Genomic DNA, 14,513 nt, shown 5'->3' with positions numbered 1-14,513 from the left:
CACATTTTATGTCAGTTTTTTACTCTGGTTGGTTTTAGCTATGAGGTGGATTGCTGTTATGGAACAAGAAGAGGTACACATCTCATCTCGGAGCTCTAGAGTCACCTGCCTTCGTTAACAGATCCACCTCAGCTGACTGAGCTGGAGGGTTAGGTCAGCGCTTCTCTTTAATAACCTGTTTTCCTTGAGGACCTCCTTTCCTGTGCTAAAGATGAACCAGGACCCCCAAATGTTCGTGTGTTCTTGTATTTATTACATACTGAGGACAGTCATGAGTTTTTAACCAACAGAGCGAGGACATTTTTCAAAGTGAGGACATTTTTGTGGTCCACCTTTCTTTAAAAGCTTACTAGTTGGTTTTGGATGTATGGTGTGAATTGTTTGAGTTGAGGTTAGGGTTAGGAATATATCAGCACTGCTTAGGGTGTGGGTTAGGCATAATACAGTCACAAAAATGGATGGTCTTCACTGTGATAGAAAGACAGACGTGTGTGTGTGTGTGTGTGTAAGAGATTTTTTACATATTGGATTTTTCACATTATCTTTGTGATCAGTTTCAAACTGTGGTAAGAGCTCCCTCTGGTGGTGCCCAGAAGGAAACGTGACTGCCAACAGGAAATATGTGGTGGTGTTTGTCAGTTGCCAGCTGCCAGAAGAGCATCAGAACAATGGAGGTACTTTTTAACAATGAGAGACGACAGCTGAGTTCAGGTTTCTGCTTATAATATAATTATTGTCTCATTTAAATGAAGATAATTTTTTTCTAAAACTTAAAATTTTCACATCTGTTTTCTTTATTGTGTTTATAAAGTCATGTGAAAACACTGGCTGTATGAAGATGTGAGACTAAATAATCATGAAAACAGAAACAAGACAATAACAATAGTGTGAAGATAAAGTATGAATTATAGTAACTCCCTAATCTAAAAAAGAAAAATATTGTTTCCACATCATTGGAAACCTATTGCACTGACACAGGTATTGATTAAATTTAAACAATACCATTTTTAAATTTGTTCAACCTACAAATGAATTAATAATTAAAATTTCTTAATATTTTCTTACCCTTGCATTTACAAAAGTCTCACTGTCACTCGTCCATCTGGGCTTTTCCTCAGTATCAAACACAGAGCATCATTATAGGCAACCTGCAGCCTAGCATACCACATTTCTTATAGTTAGTCCATAGGTGGGCCATGTACAGCAGTGTACAATAATCCTTAAACAAGGTTATCTTTATGTTATCAGAACAGGACTCAAACCTTTGCGCAAGTGTATTTTCCTGAGCATCTAACACATGGTACTGCCTATACATGTCATCATCTCTTGTGTCTTTGTGATGATATGACCAAGATATTTGGCTTTCTTGGTGAAACTAATCACAGAGTCTGACAAATAAAAATCAGAAAACTTCATTTGCTTTGCGACAAATCATAACCTGACTTTTAGCTGCATTATAAACAATGTTGAGTTCTACTCCAAAGTCAGAGCAGATCTAGTATCTACTAGATACTAGTATCTAGTAGCTGCTGTAGACTAGCTGTGCTCTGACTTAAAACCCCTAAATCATCTGCATGCATCAGATGATTTATGACAACACAGCCAGTCCTGCAAGGAACTCATTGGCTGGTCTACATTTCAGACTAACTGGCCAGATTTGGATTTATGTCTGAATGGTTATCATATAATAACCACGAAACTGCTTCATCTGTCTAACGAGGATCCAGGTCATAAAATCATCGTTATCAGTTACACCCATAGGGCTGTTTTGCATCCACAGAACAAGGATCAGTTGGTTTCAGACTGCTGCAACTCAAACGTCACTAAAAGTAATCTAAAAGATCAGTTATGAACAAGTACGTAATTATAATCACGTTTAGCGAGTGTTTTTGATTACATACAGATAAATATCAGTAAATGTTTATCTTTGGAAATCTAAAACGACTTATAGATAATTGAAATGAGTTATTCTAAGTGAGAATTCAGTTTCAAATGCCCACAAAATGAATTCTGAATAAGACGAATGAATTGTGGATTTGTGCAGCTGGAAAGCCTGTACACCTGAATGGCAAATGTGACATTAGTTCCTGGAAAAATGATATGAGAGTTATTGTGGTTATTTTCAATGGGATAAATAAATACTGATGTCTAAAATGGAATTTTGAAAAGTCAATGAACTAGTTTTATTGTTAAAATGACATTCCAATAAACGTTCCATGAATTTGCATTTATTTTCATATTATCGTGACTGTTTAAGTGATTTTCCAGCTTTATTCTACCATAAATTATGTTTCTATTGATTCTAAAGATGGGCTGCCACCTTTTCACAGTGGAGGGGTTTGAGTGTGGATGACTAGCATCTGATTTGCTCCTGACTAACATCTCTTGAGCATCTATGAGACACGTATGTGCTTGAGAAACCTGGTTGACACACATCTCCTGTTTGAGTAATGTGGTAACTGGTAACTGGTGACCAGCATGAGGATGAGAAGCTAGATTGTTGTGGCTGCATATGGATTTTCCACATGCTACTGAGACCCTGAAAGAGTCAGATGAATAAATTGTTAAAATGACCATCATGTGTTGTCATTTCCTGGTTACTGTGGGAACATGGTTATCTGATATGTGATCATCAGAACAATACCACAGCTTTGTCTTGATTACAATAAAAAGGACTTCCTGAATTAAGAAATCAAGACACAAGCATAATTCAAGTAAATTCAAATTTATTTTTATTCATGAAAAAAAAAAGAAATAATTATTATAATAGCAATAATAATCTTATATTATTCAAGATTTATATATTTAATGGTTAAAATGAAAAATGACCTAAATGTTTTACATTTATTTTACTCACCTTTTCCTGAATACTCAGAAGCTCTCAAGTCTTTGTCTTTTTAGCATTGTCACAGATTAAAGCGTGGAGTTGCACAGGAGATTCATTTGGGGTCATTTGTTTATTGTAAAATGAAGAAAACAATTTTGTACTAACCTGATTGTATTGATTCAATCCTTTTTTATTTATCTCACAACTTCTCTACAGTCGGTTCAGGATGACTTGTTGGTGGTTTCTCTGTCAAAACGCAACCCAAGAGGTGATCGTGCGTTCATGGTTACAGGTCCTCAAGTCATGAATCAACTTCCATCCGAGATAAAACGGTCCACGTGTGCCCTTTTTTAAAACACAACTTAAGCTTTTTTAAGATCAGTTTGCTACTTTTATTCATGTTTTTATTCTTCCTGATTTCTTTTTGGTCATATTTAATTCATGCATTGTTTTTTAGTGTTTCGTGCTTTTATTTTATCAAAACATATGCTTTTATATGTGTTTCTGCACAATATACAGTGTTGGAGCTAAAGATGTGTCGAATGTATTTTTGGAGAATGTCAGCATCCTGTTTTGTGTAGTCAGGTGTTGCTAAAGTTGGCACAGTTTGCATGTCTTGTTTAATTGTTTCAAAAGCTATCTTGGCTTCATTTTTCCCTTTTAAAGTTGATTTTAAGACTGGGTTCCAGTATCTTTAATTAGTGACCTGAGTGGTGCAGTTTTTTCAGTATAGTTTTCAATCCATTCCGAGTTTAAACCAGTCATTCCCAGAAATGTCATCATTTGTCCAACAGTTTGTGGTTGTGGGCAGCAATAATATGGGCAGATGCTTTTATGAACATGGGGTCTATTCCTTCAGAGCCAGCGAATTCATTTGAGTCAAGCTATGATTGGTCACACTGAGTTTCACATGCAGGCAGAATGCGAACATGAACCCATATTTCCTGCAAAGCCTCACAGATCTATGCCTTACTGAAAAATAGCATTCACGGACAGGAGAGAGCGGCTAGTAGAAGCTAATCATTAGCATTAGTAACTCCACAACATGGTCAAACAGGTTCTGGTATGTGGTGTTTGTGGAGATAACACAACAATGTTGCACTTTTTGCTCTAGGAAGAAGAGTGAATGAAGGCAGTGGAAGAGTCGCTTTGCTGTTAGCCAATCAGAGGTTAGATGTTTGCATATCATGAATGTTAATAAGCAAGAATCTGATACTGCTATTTTCCACCCCACTCCTACGGCTAATTCTACTTCCTGAAACAGGAGTTTATTCCCACATAAAACGAGTCATCATTCTAGAGACCACAGCAAATTTATAGAAATGTATTGAAAATAACAATTTTATGGACATGAAAGCAGCAGAAACTCTAGTGTTGTGATATGTTGGCTGTTTCTGTTGGAATAAAAAATAGCAGATGAACCTGACAACAGAGATTTAGAGCAAAAAGGAAATGAAACCTGATGACAATAATTTCACAGTTTTGTACTTTAATTTTACATTTATTATACGTTTCCCTGATCCATTCAGCCATAATAATAATACCCTTGGATGAATCTAGTCATCTTTTTTTTTCTGGCACTCGAGGAGTACAGACACTTCTCTGTTTGCTCCCTTATCTTTTTTTTCCCAAGGCTCTTTGTCCTGTCTGCCCACAGAGTGCTTCTCTGCATTTTTTATGGAAACCCCTATTTTTTAACCATGGATTTGATAAATTGGTCATTTAACGCAATTAATACGATTTTTTCAACAATGAGAACGGAGCAGGGGACTCCCACATTCCCACATGTCCACAGGGCCACACCCGGTGGGGTATATGTTGGATTCCTGGAAGGAATGGAAGATCATATGCCTCTCCCAGCTGTCCATTGAGGACATCGAAGACGTGTCGATATTTGGCCTGATGATCACTGGATTTCTTCTGATTGGAGTGGGAGGATATCTGGTTTTCTGGAAATTTGGGAAGACGGGAGCGATTGGAGGGCGACCCGCACCCATGGAAAGCACCGTCCGTGTGGAGACCTCACAGACTGGGACGTTACTTGAGGAGAATCGTAAGCTGGACAATGTTCTAGCTACGATACCGGTATTAGTGCGCAAAATGGATGTAATCTCGGAGAGGGTCACCGGGCGGTATGGACAGGTTTAAAACCTAAATTGGCTTCACTGAAGGACTGGAAATGATCAGTTTAAAGACTGAAGGCAGAGAGAAAATTATCACAGCCTGACCCAAACAAATTCTTGTAATCCGAATCTGATGCCATAGCAGCCTTCAAGATGCTAACAACAAACCCCCACGAAGGAATGCAGACAGATGCTGTGAAAACGAAACCTCCATCATAAACTTCTCAGTTCTCACTCCAATATTCTCCTTCTGGTATTTAGTTTTGTGTCGAGCATCAAGTGTTACCTGGTGTGTTCCAGTCACAGGTGGATGACTGGCATCTGATTTGCTCCTGACAGCTCATGAGCATCTTGGAGATACGTGAGACACATTCTGGTTGACCCACATCTCCTGGTTGAGTAATGTGGTAACTGGTGACAAGCATTAGGATGAGGAGCTAGGCTGTTGTGGCTGCATATGGATTTTCCACATGCTACTGAGGCCGTGAAAGAGTCAGATGAATAAATTGTTAAAATGACCAACATGTGTTGTCATTTCCTGGTTACTGTGGGAACATGGTTAACCGATATGTGATCATCAGAACGATACCACAGTTTTCACATGATTACAATAAAGAGGACTTCCTGAATTAAGAAATGAAGACACAAGCATAAATCAAGTAAATTCTCCAATTATACCTTATTGATTCCAGAGGGAAATTAAATCAATCAATCAATCAATACTTTATTAATCCCAGAGGGAAATTAGAGTTTCAGTACACACAATTCAGAGATCAGACATACATGGGCAAGACACATGACAAGAATTGGTGACTGTGGTCATTCGCAACATGAGTCTCTCTACCTTAATAGATGAAAAGGAATTACATGAGGATAGGTTGGTGGAGGGAAAAAATGTCATTCAGATTAATTTTACTTAAAAGTAATGTAATAATAATTAAATAATAATTATGATAACAATAATAATAATATTCAGATTCTTTTATTTAATGGTTGAAAAGAAAAAAATAAGCAAAATGATTTGCATTTATTTCACTCACCTTTTCTTAAAGACAAATGCTCAGAAGTTCTAAAGTCTTTGGCTTTTTAGCATTTGGTCACAGGTTAAAGTGTGGGGTTGCACGGGTGATTTTTTTAGTTAAATGAAGAAAATAATCTAGAACTAAACCTGAATTTGTTTATTTAGTCCCTTTTAAGTTATCTCACAACTTGTCTTTCTTTTATTTCTTAGCAGCTTTAAGTTTAAACTCTAAGTTTAATCGTTGGTTATATGTGTTGTGCTGAATGGATCTGTTGATGCACTTTGTTACTGGAAAATGTGAAATTTAGAAGAAAGAATAAATGGGTTTAGTATGTTTTTAAAATGCTCATTCAGACATTCTGTTGGAATTTGACCTCAGCAGAGGACTAGTAATCTGTGTGTGTGTGTATGTGTGTGTGTGTGTGTGTGTGTGTGTGTGTGTGTGTGTGTGTGTGTGTTTGTGTGTGTGTGTGTGTGTTGTAGGGAGGAGTCTCGCTGAATGAACTTCAGCTTTCACTTTCGTTTGGTCTTATATAATAGCGACTAGTTCAGTCATGTTGTAGCAGGAGACACAGAGCAGCATGACTCCGTTCAGATATTCCATTTGGGATTTGTCCCTGACCATACTGGGCTTCATCTTTTTTTTGTCTGACATCTTGCTGGATGTCTGGGCTGCTGTGAATTTTTACAACGAGGGGGCGTACTTGTGCCTCGGTATTCTGGTGTTTCTGCTCCTTGGATCCTCTTTCCTGGCTCAGATTTACAGCTGGCTCTGGTATAAATATGATAATTTTGTTATGAGAACCAAATTCGAGGAGAATCTGTCTCCCAACTTAAAGATTCTGCATTTTTTCCAGCTGGGAATCTTCATAAGGTGTGTTCAACGTGCCTAAACAGCTGGAACATCTGCATTTTTCTGTTACTGACAGTGTTCGCTTTTACAGGACATGCCAAACAGGCTTCTGTTCTGTGAAAGAATTTGCACCAATAAGCGGAACAAAAACATTAAATACAAACCAAACTGAAGATATTGTCAAAAAGAGAACTAAGGGCCATTAGAAACATGCTTATTTATTCTCACGTGTACTTTATATAAAGATATTTGTAATCTTGTGGTTTCTAATCACATCTGCACAGGATTTTCATCACATGTAACTCTAACATCCTGGGATGATCACCTCCTCAACCCGCAGCACAGCTGATCATCAGTTTTTTATATTGTCTGACGGTTTTGTTTCTGTAAACACAGGAAACAAACTAAAGAAGGAAGTTTGAACTTGGTTTCCTTTTGCTCAAGGAAGTGTTTTTTTATAATATGTGTGTGTTTTTTGCTGGTTGTGTTGCAGAAATGTTAGCGTCTTGATGTCAGTGAAGAACTATAAGCAGGGAGGTTCCTTGGAGGATGAAGCTGTGTACCTGAACCACGATTTAGCCATGCTGAGGATCATTGAGACGTTCTCTGAGAGCGCGCCTCAGATTGTCTTGATGCTGACCATCACTTTGCAGCAGGGACAACTCGACCTCATCACAGGTGAAAATCCTTCCCTTGCTCTTCATCAGTAAAACCAATCTGAGGTTCCATAAGTAGCAAAGATACAAAAACCTTTAGATAGAAACTAAATGTGCATAACTTTTTGGAGAACAACGCCTTAAATGTTAAAAAACAATATGAAGCTTTAAATTGATTTTGTAGATTTTTTTATATAACACTGGTTGGACAGGAAATCAGAACATCCCAATAACCTTTTACCTGTTTTCCTAACAAAACGGTTGGTACTCTTCAGTGATAGAAAGAAAAAGCCACAATGGTCACATAAATACCTTGAATCTGACTAAAGTAATACTAAATAAAAAGTCTATGAAATGTAGACATTACTTTTCCAACATGCTTCAGTTGAAGTATTAAAAAGAAAAACTCATGGAGCAGGCCTGGACAAAAATGATAAATGGCCTGTATTTGAATAGCACCTTCTTAGGGTTCTACGACCCTCCAAGGTGCTTTACAACACAATCAGTCATTCACCCATTCACATGCTTATGGGGATGAGCTACGATGTAGCTACAGCTGCCTTGGGGTGCACTGACAGAGGTGAGGCCTGTTGAGCACTTGCGTCACCGGTCCCTCCGACCACCACCAGCAGGCAAGGTGGGTTAAGTGTCTTGCCCAAGGACACAACAGCAGGATTCTCTGGTCAGAGCCGGGATCAAACCTGCAACCTTCTGATTACTGGACAACCCGCTCTACCTCCTGAGCTACTTGCTGATGGTGCCCCTAACTTAATATTTTGTTTTGCAGCCTCTTGACGCAATCACTGCAATCCACCGATGCTGTAACTGTCAATGAGACTTCTGCACCTCTCAGCAGGTATTTTGGCCAACTCTTCATGAGCAACCTGCTCCAATTGTCTCGGGTTTGAAGGGCGCCTTTTACAGACGACATGTTTCAGCTCCATCTAAAGCTGCTCAATAGGATTGAGGTCAGGGATCAGAAGGCCGCTTCAGAATAGTTCAATGTTTTCCTCTCAGCCATTCTTGGGTGTTTTTAGCTGTGTGTTTTGGGTCAGTGTCTTGTTGCAAGACCCATGACCTGCGGCTGAAACCAAGCTGGCCAGTAGAAGAAGAAGAAGAAGAAAAGATCTTTTCTATAGCGCCTATCAAGATAAGAATCACGAGGCGCTTCACAAAAACAAAAAATGTAGGAATACAAAAAATAATTTAGAAAATGATTAAAGAGAGCAAAAAATGGACAATTGTGATTAAAAATGTAAAGAAAGAGAGAGTGAATAGGAAAGAGGGAAATCAGTGGATCCTGAGGAAGGTGGAATAGGTGGGGAGAGCAGAATAAAGAGAGAGAGGTGAAGAAGGTCATACAAAAGCCAGCTTGAACAAGTGAGTCTTCAGCTGCTTTTTAAAGGAGACCACTGAGTCCACTGATCTCAGGCTCAGGGGGAGAGAGGTCCAGAGTCTGGGGGCCACAGCAGTGAATGATCTGTCACCTTTGACCTTTAGCCTGGTGCTGCACAACCAGTAGGCTTTGATCACTGGACCTCAGGGACCTGCTGGGGGTGTAGGGACTGAGAAGATCAAGAAGTACATTTTTCACAGTAGGGACAGTGTTCTTCTCTTGGTATGTTTTATTTTTCTGTCAGTGAGCATAGAACTGAAGTGCCTTGGCAAAAAGTTCCATTTTTGTCTCGTCTGTCCTTTGGACATTCTCCCAGCAGCTCTGTGGCTGGTCAACATGTAGTTTGGCATATTCCAGTCTGGCTTTTTTTTTCTTTTCTTTTCAACAGTGTTGTCCTTCTTGGTCATCTCCCATCTAGTCCACTTTAGCTCAAACATCTACGGATGATGCGATCTGGCGCCGATATTACTGAGCTTGAACTTCACCTTGGATCTCTTAAAACATTTTCTGGGCTCTTTTGATACCATTCAGATTATCCATCTCTTTGATTTGTCCATTTATCTCCTGTAGCCACGACCAGGGAGGTTGACTACAGTCCCGTGGATCTTAGACTTCTAAATAAAATGTGCAGCAGTAGTCACAGGAACATCTAGCTGCTTGACGATGGTTTTAAAGATTAAAGATGGAACTTTGTTCCTAATATTTGAAGATCTTTAGCTCCAGTGGATGCAGCCATCACTGCCATGTTGCACACCGCACATAGAGCATTGTCTGCCTGCAGGAGAGAGAGAACGCATGCTTGAAAATACATGTTTGACTTTCATTGGTTACATTTAATTGAATTATTTATTATTCCTTTTGTCAGATTCAAATTATTTCTGTGAGCCTTGTGGGGTTTTCTCTCAATGACTGAAGTGTACCAATAACTCTGTCCACATCTGTATGTTGAGGAGGAGTGAGTCAGAATGACATAATGTTTCCTCTCCTTCTCCCTAGTGCTGAAGACCATCGGCTCGATGTCGGCTGTTGCTCTCTGTGTCACCTCATACCACCGCAGCTTGCGCTCCTTCCTTCCAAATGCGGCGGAACCATCCATCGTCTCATCTATCTTCTACTTCATCTGGAACTGGTTCCTCCTGATTTCTCGCCTCGTTACCCTCTCTCTCTTTGCCTCTGTGCTGCCGTGCTTTCTCTTTGCCCACTTCTTTACCTCCTGGCTGGTCCTTTTCTTCTTCTCTTGGCGTGCACAGACACACTTCATGGACAGTGCTTTTGGGGAGTGGTTGTACAGGGCCACAGTGGGCCTCATCTGGTACTTCGACTGGTTCAATGTGGTCGAGGGGAATACCAGGAACAGGACATTTCTGTACCACACCTACATCCTAGTTGATAACAGCATACTTTTAGGTGTTTGGTGTGGGATGATGATCACTGACCCACCTTACTTTGTAGTCCCGCAGCTATACGCCATCATCATAGCGGCCAGTGTGTTTGCCGTTTACGCCATTGGCCTCTTTTTTAAGGTGCTTTATTACAAGTGCTTCCATCCAAACGTGCAGAAACAAGAACTGAAAGGATACACGGAGCAGATACAGGAGTTCCCAGACACAGTGGATTCTCCTCCAAACATGATGATGCTGAGGGCCTTTTCTCATCATACTGATGGCAAAGAAAAGGATCGGCCTGTCCAACCAGCACCCTGCAACAAGAGAATGAAGATGCTGGCTGAAAACTTCTACTCTTGATCACCAAATGCTGTGCTTAGAGGTAAAGTCACGCAGCATCAGGCTCACAGAACTTCCTCTTCAGCTGGAGACAAATCCTCATTGTGTGCAGCTGTCGACCAAACACCGTAAAGAGGCTCGACATTATTCAGTCAGTGTCCTGCTTTTCCAATGTACCATCAGGCTGTTAAATACGGTTTCTTTTTTATCAGCTGCTGATAAAAAAAAAATGTTTTATTATTAAAAAAATCCTGAGTTAAAAAGCATTTACTTGGACCAGTGCTTTCAGTGGGGCAGGTGTATATTACTGGCACTTTTAAATTTCACCTCCCACTTTTCACCTTTTTCCGGCCGAAAAAACCTCCCGTCCAAAGTTCAAAGATCGCTCGTATGACACCCCCTCCTTCCATGTTCAGAAATCTGATCCCAGATGTTTTCTTAGTGGAGTACTAGTACTTAGTTTGTACCACTTCAAGCACTGGTTTGAACTGAGTTTAATTGTCATTGATACCTCACTGTGGTATTTTAACATTTAAAGAGGATTATTAATTGTATTTATTTATGTAAAGAGTTTTAAAGATTTATCAAAGTTATTGTCAGATTACAGAGGTCTTTGTCAGTTTTTTGTATCAGGCCAGGTTCCTCGTGTTTTCTTGCAGGTCAGAGGTTTATGTTTATTTATTTAGCAGACACTTTTATCCAATGCGACTTACACTTTATAACCTGTAGGGCATGTTGTGATCCGTGGGGGAAACCGGAGAACCCGGTTACACATGCATGGGGAGAACACGAAACTCCACGCAGAAAGGCCGCAGCCGAGTTTGGAACCTGCGACCTTCGTGCTGCGAGGCAACAGTGCTAACCGCTGCGCCACTATGCAGCCCAGGTTCTGAGTAGCTTGCTGCTGAAGTGATGAAGCCACACCAAAGAAACTTTACACGGGTCTTTTCACTTTGGGGAGAAAAGTTTTGTTATTTTCACTGACAAGTGTTTTCTGCTGCACCATTTAAATCTGGAAGGACCAAAGGTGTCAAGTAATGAAGTACAAATACTTTGTTACCTAAGTAGAAACTTTGGGTGTATATTTACTGGTGTAGTTATTTATTAGCAGGCTTTTAACTTCTACTTCTGACATTTTTAAGCAATTATCTGTTTCTTCTCCTTCCCGGCTGCAAGTGGGTTCATCTGACAAAGAAACATTCCCAACACGTGATTTTCCTTGGGTTCAGGTGAAGCTTCTTCTTTTACTGCAGTTATAACGTGAGACTACTTTATAAGACATGTATGTATGTCTGTTAACACTTAGTGCTTGAAGTCTCTTTATTCTAAATAAATTGGGTCCAAGATCTGTGGCTTGATCACAGCTGGTTCCAATTCTTCCAGTCAGGGTGAAACTCAGAATGTTCTTTATCATTAAATCTGTGAAGCAGCTGTTTTAAGTTGTTTCTATTGTGCTTCTGTTTTCTCAGGTTCAGTCTTGTGATGGTTTTTAGCTTTTTTATGATTTATGTTTTGCTTTGGATGTTCTTGACTCGATGTAAAGATTTGATAAATACATCTATTTTTGGCACGACTTTTATTAGTTCTTTTTAAATTTTACAGAGCTGAATAAACTTTTGTCTGGTAAACCTTAAAAAATCCTGAGAAATCAAGATACATTTGATAAAAATAATTAATATTGTAATCTGGCCTGAAACAAACACAGCATCAACACATCTGAAGGTTTTTACACTGAAAATCACAGTTTCAGCGTGATCAGAATAAAGGAACTGGAGTTCAACAAGGACGTTTCAGAGGAAAGAGTCAGACAGAAACAAACTAAATGAGTCAGATACAAAGTAGATTCAGACACTTTTAAGGGTTAAACAAAAGTTTAAATGAATGACAAAACTCTAAAACAGCATTACTATTGAGCAGTTTGATGTGAGCCTTTTCTGTTACCTGTTCAAGTCTAAACATGCAGAAGAAATCACATAGACATCTGTTGTTGAAAGAATAGAACTGAACTTTGCACGCGTTTTGTGAAACCAAATGTCTTCTTTGACTGAAAGTCATAAACACATTTTTACTGTGTACATCAGCTTGTTCTTTTACAATACATTCCTTAGACAAAGAACACTTCCATGGAATTCCTCCATTGTTCTTAATTAATCAATCAATCAATCAAAGCTTTATTTATAAAGCGCCTTCCGCAACCCTGTCAGGAAGCCCAAAGCGCTGAACATGGTTCAGTTGAAGGTAAATATATTGAATAAATAAAAAATAAAAGCAATTCAAATTACAAAATACAAATTACAAAATAGGTGAAACATTCTGGTACAGGACAAATGTGTAAAACAATGGATAGAGTGAACCAATGAAAACTGTGAAATAAATTCAACATAATAGAGGGCCAAAATCAAACATGTTCTGGAAACGCCAAGCGGAGAAGGTGTGTTTTTAGGTGACTCTTAAAGACCGGCAGAGATGGGGACAGCCTAACTGAGGGTAGCAACTGGTTCCAGAGTGACGGTGCTAGGACTGAGAAAGCCTGGTCCCCGCGAGTACGACACCTAGAACGAGGAACAGCGAGGGACAGTTCTTAAAGGTCTTGCTGTCTGACAAACCATGTAACACACATTCTTTTTGAAATACAAGGGGTCACGCTGACCCTTTGTTCACACCAAAACTGGATGCAGCCCAGCTGCTGCACGGCGTATGGACAAACTGCCATTCACACCGACTGCAGTTCCAGTGCAGAACGTCTGCGGATATCCGCTCCCTCATGCACTAAATGATTAGAAATTTGAAACAACACCTGTAAAGATAACGTGAACTATCATACACTGTGAACTGATATCATTAATAATAAAATAAAAACCAATAAAATTATTCGACACAAGTCTTATTTTGAAATGTATTAATAGCTGAACAATTAAAGTCGTGGTATTTTATGGTAGGTGGATTTTTGTCTCTGTTTCTTTCTTCCTCTGCTGTGTGTCAGCTGCTTTGTGTGGCTGTGCTGTTATGAGATCTGCTCCTCTGGGATTTGCTGTGCTTTAGATTCATTGGCTGCAGTCAGAATGCTTGTACTGCACGACCTCCACCTGTTACCTGCTGGCCTGCTCCCCCCTGGTAGGCTGTACTCAAACCCTTCAGCATGTCAAGTTACTGTGTGTAACATTTGGTGCACCAGGGCATGCTGTTGTTCTGTCTTTTAACTCATTCACTGCCATTCATGACTAAAGTCGTCATTCTAAATTCAACCAATTGCTGCCATTGACAACAAAAGTTGTCAATTGTGGTTTTTACTGGGGCGGGCCTTGGAGAGCTTGCGCACCTCGAGAGTAAACATCACGGCTCTAAAGTTGATTTTCATTCATGTGTGTCACACGTCATGTATCAGGAGGTGGACAATCCAAGAATTAGGAGATCTTTTTGGGATGCCGCTATGCCGCTTAGTGAGGAGCAAACTGGAAAAGCTTCGGCCGCTCACACCTCAACAATGGATTGTGAAAAAACAGAAAAAGCTAGAAACACGCTGATTCTTTATGATGTCAGAAGTGAGCCTACTCTTTCTATTGGTAGTCTTGCTGTTTACATGGTAATGGAGCACAATATTTGGTGACTCTTCAAAAAACAGTAAAAATAATCAAAAATGTTGGCAGCCTGGGGCTTTCTGTAAAACTGTTAAAGAGCAAGTCACACCAAAATCAACTTTTTTTTGCTTATAATTTGTATATACAAGTGTCTAAAAGTATTGTAGACACGTGAAGTCGTAATTTTTGCATTTTGATGCATTTTCTTTGAAAACTCAAAATTCTGTCTAAAAACGTCAGTCTAGCGCCCTCTTCAGCTCAAAACTATAGAACTCATTTATTTTGCGTCGGTTGTAGCCAATGGCTAACGAGAACGATGCTATGTAGCTAAGAAA

At 39.4% G+C, this 14,513-nt stretch overlaps 1 protein-coding gene across 2 annotated transcripts; it reads left to right on the top strand.

The window, feature by feature from the left end:
• The first annotated feature begins 6,473 nt into the window (after window positions 1-6,473).
• LOC107394389 (XK-related protein 8) lies at window positions 6,474-12,672 on the top strand. 2 transcript variants are annotated; one of them, XM_015973314.3, is made up of 3 exons: window positions 6,474-6,845; window positions 7,318-7,502; window positions 9,873-12,672. In XM_015973314.3, the coding sequence occupies exons 1-3, from the start codon at window positions 6,553-6,555 to the stop codon at window positions 10,619-10,621; spliced, it is 1,227 nt and encodes a 408-aa protein (XP_015828800.1). In that variant the 5' UTR covers window positions 6,474-6,552; the 3' UTR covers window positions 10,622-12,672. The 2 variants fall into 2 exon arrangements, with proteins under 2 accessions (XP_015828800.1, XP_015828802.1); XM_015973316.2 differs by having other exon boundaries at window positions 6,635-6,746.
• Window positions 12,673-14,513: the final 1,841 nt, after the last annotated feature.

This window comes from Nothobranchius furzeri, chromosome 19 (assembly GCF_043380555.1).
Source record: "Nothobranchius furzeri strain GRZ-AD chromosome 19, NfurGRZ-RIMD1, whole genome shotgun sequence".
Taxonomy (NCBI): Eukaryota; Metazoa; Chordata; class Actinopteri; order Cyprinodontiformes; family Nothobranchiidae; genus Nothobranchius; species Nothobranchius furzeri.
Note: the sequence above shows the minus strand (reverse complement) of the source record. Positions and strands in the feature narration are given on the sequence as shown.